We start from the raw sequence: 17,460 nt of genomic DNA on the forward strand, positions 1-17,460 counted from the left end.
TCTAGCTTATGATAACGCTAAACAGTGAATAACATTTTAGAACATGTAACGACATGAGGAAATGCTCATAATAAGCTGAGTTGAAAACACTATTAAAATGTTATTACCCATAAGTTTAAAGTTTTGGATATACAATATCATTCCAATTTATTTGAATATATAGGGATATATGTAAATGCGTGTGTGTGTGTGTGTGTGTGTGTGTAAGAAAAAGCAAAATCTGGAAGACTACATGCAAAAATGTGTAGGGTTACTTTACCTTGGGATGGTACAATGGAGAGATTGTATATTATTTTAAATGTTCTTTTTATATTTTATATTGGTGTATTTTTGTAATCTTGTACAATAGATATATTAGTATTTGGTAAAAAATATTATTTAAAAGGCAAATTTAAAGTGGACCCATGTAACTTACTATTAGAATTGCCTATTAGATTTGATTTTACTCAAAATTTGTTGTTGGCAGGAGCTATATTATCATGGCCAGGTGGTGTTAAACATTCTGAAAGAATACAATTAAAATTCCCTATCAGTTTCCTTGTTATATGCATTATCTTTTCATAAATCTAGTCTAAAACATACATTTCTGGCAATATGAGGGATTAAACATTCAGGGAAACCTTTATATCTAAACATGTTGGACATTATGTTTTACATATGTTGTTAAATTACCCAAATATGTTCATGAGGAATGAGGAATTTCTTAGAATAGAACCCAGAACACCAAGTAAACACAAGCACTGCTTTGCCTTCAAGGTGTTTGCCATTCCACAGTTGCCTGAAATCTAGGTTTTAGAAACTATAAACATAAGGCCCACACAGCCACACTCCTTCCTAATTAGCTGCAAATCCTGAAGGGATGACACTTTTTGAGGTGAACAAAGAAAAAAAAATGCCTGGCAAAGGAAGAAAGCAAGATGTGCCTAGTTTGGTGTTGGTTTTGAGGGCATTGAAAAAAAAAAAGGCTCCTTTAAGAATTTCGTGCGTGTGTGTGTGTGTGTGTGTGAGAGAGAGAGAGAGAGAGAGAGAGAGAGAGAGAGAATGTGTGTCTCAATTCACACTACCTAGGTAGAAAAAAGTAATACATTTAGGTTAGAATGTTTCCAGGTTTGTTGTACTCCCAGACGCTTGAGAAAAGAAAAATACAGTCCTCTCTGGAGGAATACACTTAAAACTCAGGCCTCAACGACTTCCCACAGGTAAAGTTCCAGGGAATATGAGTTCAAAATTTCATAGAAGAATCACTAAATAAGGAAGCAACCTTACAAATTGAGAATCAGTAAATAACAAAACTAAACCTGCAATGATATTGACACTGGAAATATCAACGATGAAATGGAAATATACTTAACATGTTTAAATATAAAGGTTTCCCTGAATGTTTCATAAAAGAAGGCATGAAAGAAAAAGAAACAATGAAAATCAACCGGACTGATTGAAAAAGAGCTATAAAAACTTCTAGAAATCAGAAATATAATAATTAATCTTAGAAACTAAACAATGAGCTTTAGAATAGATTAGACAAAATTGAGGAGAAAATTAGAAACTAGAAGGCAGTTATGAAGAAATGACCACAGTGAGGGACACAGATTTAAAAGAAAAAGATGAGGAGTTAAAAAACATAGGTTGAGATGGTATTTCTAACCAGAATTCTAGATCACAAGAAGAGTGAGGTAGAGGCAAAATTGGTGAAAGATACTAATCCTCAAATTCGAAAAGTCTAATGAATCACAAACAGGGGATAAATAAGTGAGAAAAAACACAACTGTCCTGCCATAAGGAAAATTATGAACACCGAAAACAAAGAAGACATCTTAAAAGCGGTCAAAGAGAAAAGACAGATTTCTTACAGAGGCACAATTTTTACACCAACAGCAGTCTTTTGAACAGCAAAATTGGAATTCAGTGATATATTATTTTCAAAGTGGGCTGAAAAGTAATTTTCTACCCATCAAAACGGTCTTTTAAGAACAAAAATAAAATACATCTCTAAGCAATAAAAATCAGGAGCATTCACCTTAACAAATTTGTAAAGAATGTTAAGTCGGCAGAGGAAAAAATTCATAGGAGAATAGTCTGACATGAGAAAAGGAATGAGGAGGGAAAGCTAGTAAAAATGTGGGTAAATCTAAAAACACTGATGGCATAGAGACAATGTCTAATTTGTAGGTTTAAAACTGAAGATTAGACCTCAATAAAGCTACTATAAAATATCAAGGTAGAACTTAGATCATGCACTTCAAATCTTATATAACGGGGGAGAGGTGATTGCATTAAAATGTCCTAAGATCTTAGGCTGTTTAGCAGGAGTATAAAGATATTTACCTTATATTATATTGAACTAAATATACATGTTAAAACTCAGGGTAAACACTAAAAAAATAGAAATAGGGTATATAAATTCCAAACTATTCATGGGGAAAAAAAAGATACAGAAAAAACTCAATCTAAAACAAAAGGCAAAGAAAAATTATAAAATGAAACAAAAAGATCAAAACAAATACAAAGTATAAAATACCAAGTAGAAAATAATCTAAATGTAGCAGTAATCACCGTAATGTAAATAAACTAAACTTTGCAGTTAAAAGAGAAGGATTGTGAAACCGAATTAAACAAAATGCCAGTATAGTCTGTTCAGTAGAGACTTACCTAAAACAAAAGAAGGTTGATAGTAAAAGAATGAAAAACAAAAACCAATCCAATCCAATCCACACTATAGATGTACTTGCCTCCTCAATAGCCAGAGAGCAGCTTAACATAACAACCTTGTTAAAGTTAAAATACAAATTATCTGATTCTACCAAAAAAAAAAAAAGGAAAGTAAAGAAAGGGAGGTTAAAGAGGAGAAGGGAGATAAAGGGACAAAAGAGAGAAGAAGAAGAGGAAGGGAGAAAGGGAGGTCAGGGGGTAACGTCTCCCCTGAACACTGTCAGGAAGATTCACAAAGTTGAGGTAGTCCCTTGCTGAAGAAACCAGAGTAGCCAGGGTAACACCAGAGTAGCAAGGGGGGCAGTGTATTAAAGTCCCCTGGGCTTTGCGGGTCCCTCAAAATGCCTTGTTCATTCTTTGAATCACATGCAGTAACTGAAGGGCTTACTTTTACTATAAGTAGGGGGAAATGGTGCCACTCGGACCCCTAGATAAGCACAGTAGATTCATAGGCATCTAGTCTGTTAAGAATTTTAATGCCCACATTTTCTTTTGAGAAGGACAGCTTCCACGTTTGTGAAGTAATACTATCTTTTTACCTATTATAAGGACGATCTTCCCTTCCCTTCCTTGGAATCTGTACAATTATTTTACTAATTTGTTTACTAGGCTTGGAGGGGAAGCAAAGGTTGAGTTTTATAATATACTAGTGGCCTGGTGCACAAAATTCGTACTGGGGGGAGAGGGGGTGGTGTCCCTCAGCCAGGCCTGTACCCTCTCCAATCTGGGAACCCTCCGGGGATGTCTGACTACCAGTTTAGGCCCGATCGTTGTGGGCCTAAACATGCCTCTTGCAATCTGGGACCGCTGCCTCCTAACTGCTACCTGCTTGCCGGCCTGCTCACCCCCAACTGCCACCCCCGCCAGCCTTCTCGCCCCCAACTGCCTCCCCTTGCCGGCCTGATTGTCCCCAACTGCGCCCCCTGCCGGCCTGCTCTCCCCCAACTGCCCCCCTGCCAGCTTGATTACCCCCATCTGCCCCCCCTTGCTGGCCTGCTCACCCCCAACTGTCCCCCCTACTGGCCTGATTGCCCCCAACTGCCCCCAACTGCCAGCCTGCTCTCCCCCAATTGCCCCCCCTCCCGCTGGCCTGCTTGCCCCCAACTGCCCTCCCCTCCTGGCCTGATCACCCCTAACCACCTCTGCCTCAGCCCGTCACCATGGCTTTGTCCAGAAGGACGTCCAGAAGGTCTCCCAGTCTAATTAGCATATTACCCTTTTATTAGTATTGATTCTGTGCATTAAGCAAACTCGGGACTATATATTTGTATTCATAATATTATTTATGGTTTTTAAGAAATACTTCACTGTATGAGAAATATTTATAACATTTCATTTCTGATTTTCCCATGAACATTAATAACAATTTGAATTGCAAAAATTCTGCTTACAAACAACTTTTCAGGAACACACAATCTGAATAAAGCAAGGCACACCTAAATTGCTAAGTAGCCTGTTCCTAGACTATCAGCTTTACGCATCTTCATTTAGAACATTCCCTTCATTACAACTGGGCTGACTTGCTGTCAGATTACAGTGCCAAGTCTAAGAAGTTAAACACCATGGACAGCTGCTTTCTAGGCCAATGACAGCCTAGCACCACAGCAGATCAACAGACCTCAGCAGCCGGCCCGGCACAGTGAACTGCTTCTAAAGCCCTGGAACTCGCCTGCGTTGCATCCTTCAGGACTCAAACTTACTCCTAACCAGCTGTGGAGAGGTTTTTAGATGAGAATCTTAACCATTTATAAATAAAAACACCCTTAAAACAAAAATCTCTGCTTAGCATAGATCTTTCTAAACCCCAGTTAATGGCCTACTTATTTCAAGCAAAATTCTACACAATAAAATTTTGGGATACCAAAGGCATTTGGAGGTCTCCTTGGAGTTTATGATAATAAGTGGCCTGCATATGTATACATATGTGTATATATGTGTATATATGTGTATATATATGTGTGTGTATATATATATATATATATATATATATATATATATATATATATTCACTGTATGTGAACTAGGGCTTATAAATATTATAATAGGACAAACAGTATTTGCCTCTAAACAATGGCCTGCTTAACTCAGTGATTCACTGGGGTGAATGCCAACCTTCCAGAAATGTTTTGAAATTCTCAAATTTGAAATAATGTATTCTGATTCTCTTTCCATTTAAGAACAAAAGATCAAAGGAAGAGAGAACATTTACTGAACAACACACACTTGCCAAGGACTATGGCAGCTGCTGAACAGTCTTCGTTTATTAATTTTCCAAACTTTATCAAGTAGGTATTATTATTTTCATTAGGAGGCTCAGAGAGTTTATGTGACTTCTCTGAGATCACAGGGCTTATTACACACATGGGGGTACCCTCCCTTTTTTTCCACGAAGTCAAAGCCTAGGTAGGGTACCTTTACCATGTTGTGACACCACACAGCTTTTTTAAAAGGACAATATTATCACTAAAATAAATAATTACCAATAAAAACCACACAGGGTGGAGCAATTGAGATGATAAACTATGACTTTAACTATGAAAAATATGGCCGTTCACATTTTTCCATGCTTCACAGTTGCCCTATACCTACTTCACCAATAATGGAACCAAATTAAGACTTTCAACTTGTCTATGAAGCAAGTCATTCCAAAGATATTTCACTGACTAGAGTCCAGATTTTTTAGCCAGAACCTTTAATGATTTGTACAAGAATATATAAAATGTTTCCTCTACTTCTCCAAATTCCTATGCCCCATAATTATGCAATAAGATAATACAGTGGCTTTGCATGAAGACATGCTTAGTATTTTGCTTCCTAAATTTACATACAGCACATTTCTCTTTATGAAGACTCCACTGAGGGCTGGATTTTGGCTTAGGATCTTCCTTTTGAGTGTTCTGATGATGCTAGAAGCACTGACTTCTGTGGGAAAGGTGGGGTGCACAGCCAGAAATCAATCTTGCACCTCAGAGGATTGTATGGCCACGCCCAAGGACTCATCTGCCTGTGGGACACCTTATGTTTAGGGTCTCGGGAGCAAAATCTCCGTAAGATTCTGAAATCAGATGCTTGATAAAGACTAACTGCTGAGAACAAAATTTTTCAGCAATCATTCATTCAAAAGTGAAACTGACAAGGCAAAATTTTACTGAAGGAAATCGCACACCATTATGCACCGTTTCACCTAAAACTGTGTAACTGTGTTCTAGCATTTTGATTCACCCAGCAAACATTTTGCTTACCGAACAAGGCATAGCTATGTTAAAAATTATGATTCCATTATATTAATAGTTCAACTTAGTTTTTGAATACCAAAAGAAATAACACTAATTAAAAGGAATAAATTAAAGGTATTTGGTGCTAAAAGGAAAATAACACATGAACACACTTGGGGGGAAATCAGAAACAGGAGTCATAGTCATAAATACAATCTTCTTCCTATTTTAATTAGATAAATCTAAAATCTCCAAATTAAAATATGCACACTATCAAGCATAGCGAAAAATTATGGAACTGAGTAACAACTATTAAGGAATGTGAGCCTAAGTTTCTGACTTTTAAATGACCATAAAAATGACATGACAGTCATCTAATAAGAAGGTAAAAATCCTGCTAGAACTACTTTAATGAATGGCTTCTGACTGACTAAACACTGTCTATAAACGGTATTTAAAAAGTTATTCCCAAATGCATGAGACCAGCATCCCACCCCAATCAGAATACAACCCCCCCTGCAATCTTCAATACACTATTGCATGGCCCTACAAATTCCTTTTACATGAATGTTGCCAACATAACCTTTAGCCAAGTCTGTATCTAAATTAATGAAGTTCCACTATGGCAGTGGTTCTCAACCTTCTGGCCCTTTAAAACAGTTCCTCATGTGGTGACCCCCAACCATAAAATTATTTTCGTTGCTACTTCATAACTGTAATGTTGCTACTGTTATGAATCGTAATGTAAATATCTGATATGCAGGATGGTCTTAGGCGACCCCTGTGAAAGGGTCGTTCGACTGCCAAAGGGGTCGTGACCCACAGGTTGAGAACCGCTGCACTATGGGGTAACAGGGAAAAAAAATGGTGAGTTCTCAAAAAGACATTTTACCCTTGATGTGCCCAGGATATTTATGACACCAAATCATTTCCTTGCCTCTAAAATATATGCTTTTCCTTCAGTACTCTAGTTGCCATAAACACGTAACACTATTAATGCAAACCACTCAAACTAGCAATCAGAGTCAAGGAGAGGGCTTGAGGGGTCATTGTTTTGGCTATAAAGTTAGAGTAAGGAAAGGGGCTTTAGTAATGACCCTGTTCTACGCCCACAAGGATATGTACTCATGTATCACACCGGAATGCTTATTTGCATGTATATTGCGAAGTGATTATTTTTACTGCAGTTTCTAACAAACAACCATACACTGAGTGAAATATTAAAAAACACAGTTCTCTTTTGCATATAATAAATAGAAATATTACTGGTATGTTTTTCTGCACTCTGCTCCCATTTCATGGCTGCTACAAAAAAAAAAAAGAAAAGAAAAAAATGGATAGGTCATCGAACTTGACCATAAAGGAGTTATACTAAATTGATATAATTTTTTTTCTGTTCATGCTGAACAAAATATCTCACCCTCCACTCAACATCTGTTTTTTTGCACACATGAGATTTCCCCAGATGCTAGTATGAAGTCTGCATATGTATTTTGGTTTTCTGTTTAAAATCACATTCAGAGACAACATCCCAATGCAAGGATTTACATTTTTGCAGATCAATTTCTCCTAAGCTCTTTACCAATATGCTCACCAGCTAAGTGGTAGGATGGCCACTTATTGTCATTAAAAACCCCTCAAAGTCTACTATAAAAATATTTGGGGCATGTTTATCATGGTGTGCGAAATGTGCCACGAGCTACATCGGCAGAGAGCAGAGCCTGCCAGTGACTCTCTGTAATGGATCCCAATCAGTCCCTGACCAAGTGATCCGGAGCATTTCTGTGTGGATCAAAAATAGCCATGACCCATTCTAATGACCAGTCCTGCTAGTTACTAGGCTGTTGACTTAAAGAGATAGCTTTGGCCCTAACCGGTTTGGCTCAATGGATAGAGCGTCGGCCTGTGGACTGAAGGGTCCCAGGTTCGATTCTGGTCAAGGGCATGTACCTTGGTTGCGGGCACATCCCCAGTAGGGAGTGTGCAGGAGGCAGCTGATCCATGTTTCTCCCTCATCGATGTTTCTAACTCTCTGTCCCTCTCCCTTCCTCTATTCCTCTCCCTTCCTTTTAATAATTTTTTATTATTAAAAAATCAATAAAATATATTTGTAAAAAAAGAGATAGCTTTGGTGACACAAATGTTCTTTCTTAATTACCATTAACTTCCCCATGAACATTAAATTGTTCACAGAATCATTATACCTACTTGCAGAAAATAAGAGACAGATCATTTTGTTTACTGAGTTTGCTCTGGGGTACTTATGTAACCTATATTTATATCAGTGTTTTACTCTGAAGCAAGCAGCTTGAGAACTTAGTAAAGATTCACAAGAACATTTCCACATAATTTTTCTCACTGCCATGTTAGTCTGGCTAGCGGAGAACTGTAAAAAGCAACCCATTATCCACTGCAGCCCCAAACACCATCACATTAAAAAATGGCAGATCTCAAAAACATCATAATTCAGAACATTCGACAAACAACCCCCACCACCAACCTTTGCTTGGGCCTCTGGTGCTGCCACCTTGACGACTTTATTGCAGCTTATCATTTGCTTCACCCATCTCTCTACCTGGACGTTGAATTTCATGAAGATCACATAGACAAAGTAAGCTGTTAAGAGAAGCAAGCTTTCCCACCACATGATGATGTTGTCCAGGAAAAATAGGATCAGCATGATCAAGTCAATGATGTAGAAGGACACATCCCGAAAGAGTGGCCACCATGTCAGGTTCAAGATTTCTCTGGAGAACAGAGCACACATGCCAATAACAAAGAGGATATTGAACACTGCCGAGCCCACGATCGTGCCTATGCCGACATTGCTGTGAGCAATAAACACCCCGATGAGGGACGTGAAAAGTTCTGGGGCCGAGCCCCCAGCAGCCATAAAGGTGGCTCCGGCAACATCATCAGAGATGGCCAACTTTTCAGTGATGACAGTCAAAGAAGGAACAAAGAACTCATCGCAGACAATGGCTAAGGCGATGAACATGTAGATCATGCCAATGACGTGGAGAAGGATGGCGCCTTTTCTTCGCTCCTCGAGGGAAAAGATGTCTCTTGGATAGTTTCCTTGCTCCTCCTTTGTACTATTCTCAGATGTGCCTTCCTCAGAAAGAGGTGGCTGTGAAGTGTAATCCGGAATCTTGTCATTTAAATCTAAGAGAGTTCTCTGCCGGTAACTGGGTGCCACCCCGGGGCCCTTTGCACCATTGGCCTCTCCTGGGCTCTGTGTCTCTGTCTCAGAAAAGACACCAGTTGCAAATGGGACCGCGCTGATGGCTACCAGGCCCATGAAAAGGCCTAAGATTCGGATGAACTTCAGTTTTTTCCTGACAGTATAATGTTTCCTGCAGCCAGACGGTGACTTCTCTGGACACCGTTTCTCAGGGAAAGTGAGGGGGGTGCTCTGGTGCGGCTCCATCCCGGGTTTCCTGGTGGGCGTGGTGGTCTTCCAGTTGTAAACTCAACCAGACGGCTCTTTCATAATTTGCCTCACTTGAGAGTCAATGGTGCTTGCACGGCACTTCCACAGTCAGGGGTTCTTATGCATCACAGGAAATACTTTCGACATTTATGCTTCAAAAAGTAAAAACAAGGATAAGGTCATCATAAATACGTCTTTTTTTACAAAACCAACTTTGTAGATTTAAGACAGTCCTATCCTATAGCTGTGTGAGTTACGTAACTCCTTTGTGCCTCAGTTGCCCCATTTCAAAAACGAGGACAATGGCAGCACCTACCACCAAGGATTGCTTTGAGGATGAGTTAAAGCACACAAAGCACTGAGAACAGGATGTGGCACATAGTAGGCACTTACAACAATCTATGTACAAACACAAGCATTTTGGTAAGTCCAATGTTAGGTATAGACTATGTAGATGTGTGTGAAGTATAAAAATTTTCTAGATGAAAATCTGTCTGTTTATTCCACCCTAAATCACGTAACAACCTCCCAGTGCTATAAAGATACCACTGCTTTTAGAACTACCCATGTACTTGACAACCAGCAACTGTTTACTGTTTTCTGTTAGTCCAATTATGTAATTCCAGATGCAGGCACATCTTCTGATTTAACCTACTGTTTGGAAAAGGTTGAGTGTTGGTGGAGGGAGCAGTCTTTTCCTGAACACATAAAGATCTCAGGATTTGATTTTTTCATGAACAGCTTCTCCTCTATCAGATGCAGAAAGCTAGACGTTGAAAAATTTAAGTTTACAAAAGAATGTTCTAGCGACACGAACAAATGGTCTTCCCTCTACATCTAGACATTGTTGTCAGCTAAAGCTCATTTTAAAAACCAATCTCCAGTCATATTCGAAATAGACAACTTAGCAAATCAAACAACTCTTAACAAGAAGGCTATTTCAAGAGACCAAATGTGTACTTCATAAACAATATGCAAGTTGCAGCAATACCTCCAGCCACAAAACCTGCCCAAAATAGCCCCAATACCGACTCATCTAGTCAGACATCCACGCAGCTCTCATTCTCTAGCCCACAGAGGGGATGGGTAAAATATCCAGACCCCGCTGCTGATACTCTGAAGGTTCCTCTCTCTAACTTTCTTTAAAAACAGTCTCCCCTTCCTCCTCCGCATCCCCCTCCCACCGCCCCGCCCCCCTCAATCCCCACATCAAAGATTTCACTTTAGGGACATTCGCAGGGATCATCTCAGGTGTCAAATAAGCTAATTATACACACGCCAGTTAAACACAGATTAGCTGGAGCTCAGGTTTGCATAGCAAGAGCACAAGTCAAACCAGGCGGAGATGCCGCTTATTTCTGAGATAAACCAAGCCCGTCCCAGCTGTCTAGTCTATACTCTTAGCAGGAGCCATAGAGCGACTCACAGCTCTCCCGGGATCGTCGCAGACAGCGCTGAGCCGCTGAGCCGGCCACCGGCAGAGACCAACTCAACTCCCAGGGTGCACTGTCGGCTCCAGCTGGAGTCGGGCTCGACCCGCAAAAACCCACAGCTCCGCTCCAGGAGAGCGGCCCCCGCCGGCGAAGTGTGCCCCCAGCCACGCCCCAACTTTGCCCCGTGTGGTCCCGAACTTTCCCTGGTGGGTTCATAGGAGAAGAAAACTAAAGGACAGGCTGTCCCATTAGCGAGCCGGGAGCTGAGCTGCAGCTCGGGGAGGCGCTTGGCCCACATCTCCCCGAATCGTTAGCGGTGGGTGGGGAAAGGGGAGCACCCCTCGGTGCGCTCCCCACCCCAAGCCGGAAGCTAGGGCGGTAGGTGGGAGCCGCGGAGGCTCGGGAGCCGCGCCGGGAGCGGAGAGAGTTGGCTAACTCCTGGCGGGGCCTGGGGCAGCCACGTCCACCGCGGAGCCACCTGTGAGGCTGCGGCGGCGCAGCAGCGGGGTGCGCGCCACCGGGATTGGGGACAGCGACCAGGGACCGAGGCGGCCACCAAGCCTGGCGGCTGGCAGGGGCTCGGGCTCGGGCACTCACCGGGATCGCCAGGGAGACGCGCACACGGCGAGGGTCCAGGCGCGGTCTGCGCTCCAGTCCAGCGCTGCTCCAGCCCTGCACCGGCCCTCCACCTCCCCGCTCCGAGGCCCGGGCTCGGGCTCGGGCTCCGGCTCGCACTCGCCGCCGCTGCCGCCGGCCGGGCTGGGTTCCGAGGGAGACTGAGCGCCGTGAGCCCCGCGCGCCGCCTCTGGTGCGGCCCGGCCCCTCCGGCCCCTCCCTCCCGGCTCTGCGCGGGGAGCGTGGCCGCGGCGCGCTCGGCTCCCGCGCGCTCGGCTCCACGCCCCCCGGGAGCAGAGGCGACGCCGGCAGCCGTCTCTTAGGAGATTTCTCCGCAGTGGGAACCGGGGTCAGGATCTGCGGGCGAGCAAGGACAGAGAGGAGAGATCGTCCAGATCGGGTCGCACGGATTCCCCAAGCCTGAGAGTGCTGCCAACTTTGGTGTCATCTATGCCCGGCACCTCCTCCCCAGTTGTTTGCAAAAAGTGACCACAGTTACTATTTCTTGGGGAGGTGATGTCATGTGTAAAGGTGGAAAAGATGTTTGGGGGAAAGGCATGAAGGCCTACAAGGCCGTCTGCTCCTGGAGTCCCAGCTTCGCATGGTGGGAACACTGGAGGCTTATTTCATGGGTGATGAAGCTGAGATCTAAAATAGTGTCATCTTGAGTTACAGACAGGGCTCAGACGCTGGCATCTGGGCTCCCAGCTCAGTGCTCCTTCCTGCCCTCTCTGGAAAGCAAGAGCCTCTTGACCACGAGAAAATGAGTCAGGCTTGTCGGAGATTAGAGGCAAGAAATGGGCCCAAGAGTGGGAGCACAAGAAACAAGCCAGTTCGTGAGGGACCCCCTTCTACCCACCTGTGACCACCACCAAAACTGCCAAGAGGCACCCACGAGAAACCCTGGGACTTTCTCCACTCTCCTTACCCTTTACCCTCCTATTGTTTTCCACTTAGAGGTGTTTTGTTTTGTTTTGTTGTTGTTTGTTTTTTAAAGGACTGGAGGGTGCCCCTGGTCTGGAACCACCCTGGCAAGCAGGAGTGGTTGGCAAGCGAAGACTTGACAGGAAGAAGGAACAGCTGAGCTAAAGCCAGCCCAGGCTTCTTTTTTTTTATTGCCTTCCTGGGACTGGGGGGATGTGGGTCATATCCGGATTGCTCCCTACTTATGAATTTGAATACAGTTCTATATCAGACCTCTATCTACACTTACTCTTGCTACATCAAAAAAAGCCTTAGATGCCCTGACCGGTTTGGCTCAGTGGATAGAGCGTCGGCCTGCAGGCTGAAGGGTCCCGGGTTCGATTCCGGTCAAGGGCATGTACCTTGGTTACAGACACATCCCCAGTAGCGAGTGTGCAGGAGGCAGCTGATAGATGTTTCTCTCTCATCGATGTTTCTAACTCTCTATCCCTCTCCCTTCCTCTCTGTAAAAAATCAATAAAATATATATTTTTTTAAAAAAGCCTTAGAAATCTCTTTCTCCCATCAAAGTCAGGCACTTAAGACCATTGTCTTGCTAAGGACTTCAGAGTCCTCTTGGAAGTCATAAGCTGAAGTGTGGTGTTTTTTTTTTATCTTTCATTTTTATTTTGGAAAATTTCAGACATCCACAAATGTAAGAGAATAGTATAATGAACCTCCATGGGGCTACCACCCAGCCCGAACAGTTATCAACTCATGGCCAATTAATTGGTTCATCTTTTTCTCATGCCATCATTTTAAAGTAAATCCCAGACACCAGATCATTTTATTTTAAAATAATTACAGAAAGCAAGGAAAGTATCAACCACTAGGATTGTGTCAAAATGACTAAGGACCAATTCAAATAGGCCTTGCCCACTAGGCAAGGATGGGTCAATTTGAGCATGAAAATTTGATAGTTACAATTGTTGCAAACACATCAAATAGGATTATATCTACAAGTTTAAAAGAATTCTAAAGCAACTCAATTGATTGGTACTGTCGATGGGTAAGGGAATGAACTCATTATTTAAAAATTGTTTTTTTAAAAAAGAAACAATCATGCATTTATTCTGCCTTTTCTATACAAACTGAACCTCAGGGTGATCAATTAGGTTTTACCTTACCTTGCCTTTCTTTGTCTGTGCTTTCCTGGTCTAACGATTCTAATCTTCCCTCCCGCAATGGGTGCCCCTGGCTACGTAGGGATAGGGTGGGAAGGAGAGAATCTATGTACAGTATACAGGTTCTGCTTAAAAGAAAAAGATTGGAATAGATTTTTAAAATATATTCCTATAACCATGTAATGTTCTCCCAGGATCTTTATAAATGTTAGCCAGCTACTTCCTCATGCAGCCCAGAAATAGCCAGAGTCCCACTGATGGGAAGGGAATAAGGCCCAGATGAGGTCCAGATGAAGAAATTATCAGTGTGCAGGTTGTATTGGTTAAGGTTTGTACTTGGCTGCATATAATAGAAACTCATCCGTAGAATTTCAACCAAATGAGAGTTTGTCCCATGTAAAAAGAAGCCTGAATGCAGACTTTCTAGGATTTGTATGATAGCTCAATGATGCCATCAAGAAACCCAAATCCTTTGATCGGCCTTCCTTAATGCATGGTTTTCATCCTCACAGCCACAAAGTGGTTGCCTCTTCCAGGCGTTACATCTGTGTTACAGGCAGGAAGAAGGGAAGAATTGAGGGGTGAAAGGCAGCAGGCCTCCTTGCTAGCTTTGAGAACCAACGGGGCTCCCAGCCATGAGACCCACAAGCGACCACAACCTGAGAAACAGCTCTCAAGGCGCTCGCTTTGCACTCAGCCTCCTCAGGCCCAGCAGAGGCGCCCTGTGGAGGCCCAGAGTTTGTGCAGAGCGGTCGGTCACTTTGCTGGTCTTGGAGCTTTGCCCGAGGGGGGCAGGCATCTGACTGACACACATGTGGGGGCCTGCTGGAATGCTCTAAGGGACAGAAACTGATTGGTGCCAGCTTTGGGCTCTCCCTTAGGCCTTGCTCTAGCCAACGAGCACTATCCTTTCTTTTAAACTCGAGGTTCCTCCCCCTTCTTTCTTTTTTCCTCCCTTCCTCTCTTCCCTCCCTCCACCCTCCCACACTACCTGTCTCCCTCCCTCCCTCCCTTCCTTTTTTTTTCTTCCAGGTGCCTTTTCTGCACTCACTGTGGGCCTTGCTCCAGGTGGCGATCCCCATTTCCACACTCTCCCTCTGCTGCTGCCCAGAGCCACTATCTCCCCAAGGCAGCTCTAACATGCCTCTGATTCCTCGGTTTTTACTTCTGGTGCCCCGCCCAGGGGATGTCCCTTGATCGCCCCGGGGACTTTTGTTCCTAAGTCCCATGGTACTAAAATAGTCAGAGAGAGTTCCTGGCAGGTTAAATTGCAGGCAACCAACAGACAAGATGCAGTACTCAGTTTTTACTTTGTCAGTTTAACCGTCTTTTTTTTTTTTCTTTTTCTCATTCTCCCTCCACATTACTACCCTTATGTTATCATCTCCAGCTTCTCTGTGACCAGTTTCTGCAGGCAGTCAGGACATATATGAAGGATTTGATATATGTCCCAACCTTGACTCTTGTTAATCATTAGAATCAACAGGAGATATATTTTTTTAAAGATTTCCGAGAATGACCCTCTTTTTCCCCCCTTACCATGAGCTCTTTGAGGGCAAGAATCAGGATCATGCATTTCCCAGCATGTAGCATCATGCTTGTTCAACACATATCTGTGGAATGAATTAACGAGTTACTGGCAAATACAGTTATTTAAAGGTTAGTGAGTTAATAGGAAGGTGCAGGTTATGCTGCAGTAACAAAGAGCTCAAAAATCACAGTGGCATAAAGTAACAAAAGTTCTTGTTTCTCACTCACAATACCCATCCTTTGTGAATTTTACTGTGTCATCCTCACCCCTGACCCCAAGCTGCTCACTTATCTGCAACATTGCCAGTTGCTTTCTAGAGAGAAAAGATGCATGACAAATCTTTGACTTGCTTTTAAAGTTGCTCAAATTTCATTTGCTAAAGCAACTCACACAGCCATATTTATTTCAAGGAGGAAGGAAGTGCAGTTGTTGTATGCTTGGGAGAAGAATGAAAAGATTGGGGGCGAGCGGCGGGGGGGGGGGGGGGGGGGGGGAACTAACATGAACAGGGTACCTACCATGAACTAGAAGTTTTAACTTATCTTTCCAATCTCATTATTATTATTATTATTCCCATTTACCAATGAAAAAACTGAGGCTCAGTTAGGTCAAGGAGCTTGCCTAATATCAAGCAGCTCTCATTTGTGCCCAGTATTGGCTCCACAGGCCAAGTTCTTTCTACTAATCCTCATTGTTATATGACTGCAGTTTTTAGTTGCTGCCTAACCAAGTTAGTTGCATTTTTCCTGTTGGGATTACAAGCTTAGGTGATTCCTGTGGATTTTTTTCTACCACCAGCTGGTTGACAATCTAGGATAATTATCTACTTCCTAAGAGGACCCATGTTGCTTATTTAAAAATCACAGGTGTAAATACCAGAATAAAACCCTGGTGTTCTCTAAAAAAATGTCCTCCTCAGGCCCCCAACCCTGGGTTGACTCTGTTTTCCTTTTGTTTGAAGTTGGCTCCCCCCCGCCTTTTTTTTTTTTTTTTTTTTTATGAACTCCCATTCCAGTTCAATGAGAATAATAAAAGCAGAGAGAAATTTCTGTGCAATTTAGAATTTAGGAGGAAAACACTGACATCTAGGGTACTAGAAGTAGGTACTCCTACTGTCCCATTCAGACAGGGACAAAAGTACTCGCTACTTTGCTTTCGACAGCGGTTTCAGCAGCAGCATTTAAGCAACACATCCAAATTATTGCTATTTCTTCTTCTTTCCCTCCCTATCTATTAAGGAGTTGAGAAATGATGAATGCCTGTGGTTTTTATATTAGAGACAGGACTTTTTTCGGGCTTAAATGCTCAGGAAGTACAAAAATTGAGTTTCTCTTTGCAATACCAGCTCAGCTCAGGGCTCCTGAATACCAAGGTGGAAGCAGTACGGAGGCAGGGCTGGGCGGAGGGAAGGAGGGAGGAGTCTATTGATTTCATGAAGGGACTTGGAGTCCAAAACCCTGTCTGTCTTCCTGATTCCAGCAAAGACGTCCTGAGTGACCTCCAGGGGCTTCCTCTGCCTCTCGGAGCCACATCAGCAAGAATATAGAGATAAGGAGACCGGCTGGGAAAGGGGCCCAGCATCAGAACAGCCCATTCCGAGGGCAAGCACTTCTAAGAGCTCAAAAAAGTGGTGCCCTGCTTGCTTCCTTCTGCTGCTGCATTCTCTCTGGCTCAGAATTTCACTATAAAATATAGTTTAAAATATTGGTAAAGAAGCGATGTTTGTCTTTTTTTTTTTTTTTTTTTTAATTTTTCGCTGAAAGTATTACAAAGTGTATTACATAAGTGTCCTTTTTTCCCCCCCGCCCTTGACAGACCCCTGCCCTCCCTTACCCCCCAGTGTCTTATGTCCATTAGTTATGGTTATATGGATGCATACAAGTCCTTCGGTTGATCTCTTAATCCCCTCCCTCCTCCCCCCCAACCCTCCCTGGCCTTCCCACTGCAGTTTGACAATCAGTTTGAGGCAGCTCTGCCTCTGTATCTATTATTGTTCAAAAGTTTGTAATGGTCTTTATTATCCATGAATGAGTGAGATCATGTGGTATTTTTCCTTCATTGACTGGCTTATTTCACTTAGCATAATGCTCTCCAGTTCCATCCATGCTGTTGCAAATGGTAAGAATTCCTTCTTTTTTACAGCAGCATAGTATTCCATCGTGTAGATGTACCACAGCTTTCTAATCCATTCATCTACTGATGGGCACTTAGGCTGTTTCCAGATCTTAGCTATGGTGAATTGTGCTGCTATGAACATCGGGGTGCATATATCCTTTCTGATTGGTGTTTCTGGTTTCTTGGGATATATTCCTAGAAGTGGGATCACAGGGTCAAATGGGAGTTCCATTTCCAATTTTTTGAGGAACCTCCATACTGCCTTCCATAGTGGCTGCACCAGTCTGCATTCCCACCAGCAGTGCACAAGTGTTCCTTTTTT

At 42.8% G+C, this 17,460-nt stretch overlaps 1 protein-coding gene across 12 annotated transcripts in view; it reads right to left on the reverse strand.

Moving 5' to 3' along the window:
* Window positions 1-11,557, reverse strand: part of SLC24A2 (solute carrier family 24 member 2) — a 227,382-nt gene extending 215,825 nt beyond the window's left edge. For 10 of the 12 annotated variants that reach the window (XM_070431745.1, XM_070431747.1, XM_070431746.1 and 7 more), the window contains exons 1-2: window positions 11,388-11,557; window positions 8,425-9,509 (exon numbers count right to left, since the gene is read on the reverse strand). In XM_070431745.1, coding sequence (XP_070287846.1) covers window positions 8,425-9,354 — 930 coding nt within the window. In that variant the 5' untranslated portion in view covers window positions 9,355-9,509; window positions 11,388-11,557. Of the gene's footprint in view, window positions 1-8,424; window positions 9,510-10,348; window positions 10,423-10,783; window positions 10,900-11,387 lie in introns of those variants that run through there. The other 2 variants (XM_070431737.1, XM_070431738.1) reach the window with 2 other exon arrangements.
* Between the last annotated feature and the right edge of the window lie 5,903 nt (window positions 11,558-17,460).

Source organism: Myotis yumanensis, unplaced genomic scaffold (assembly GCF_028538775.1).
Source record: "Myotis yumanensis isolate MYYU_CA2020_CCGP unplaced genomic scaffold, mMyoYum1.0.hap1 SCAF_12, whole genome shotgun sequence".
In the NCBI taxonomy this organism is placed as follows: domain Eukaryota; kingdom Metazoa; phylum Chordata; class Mammalia; order Chiroptera; family Vespertilionidae; genus Myotis; species Myotis yumanensis.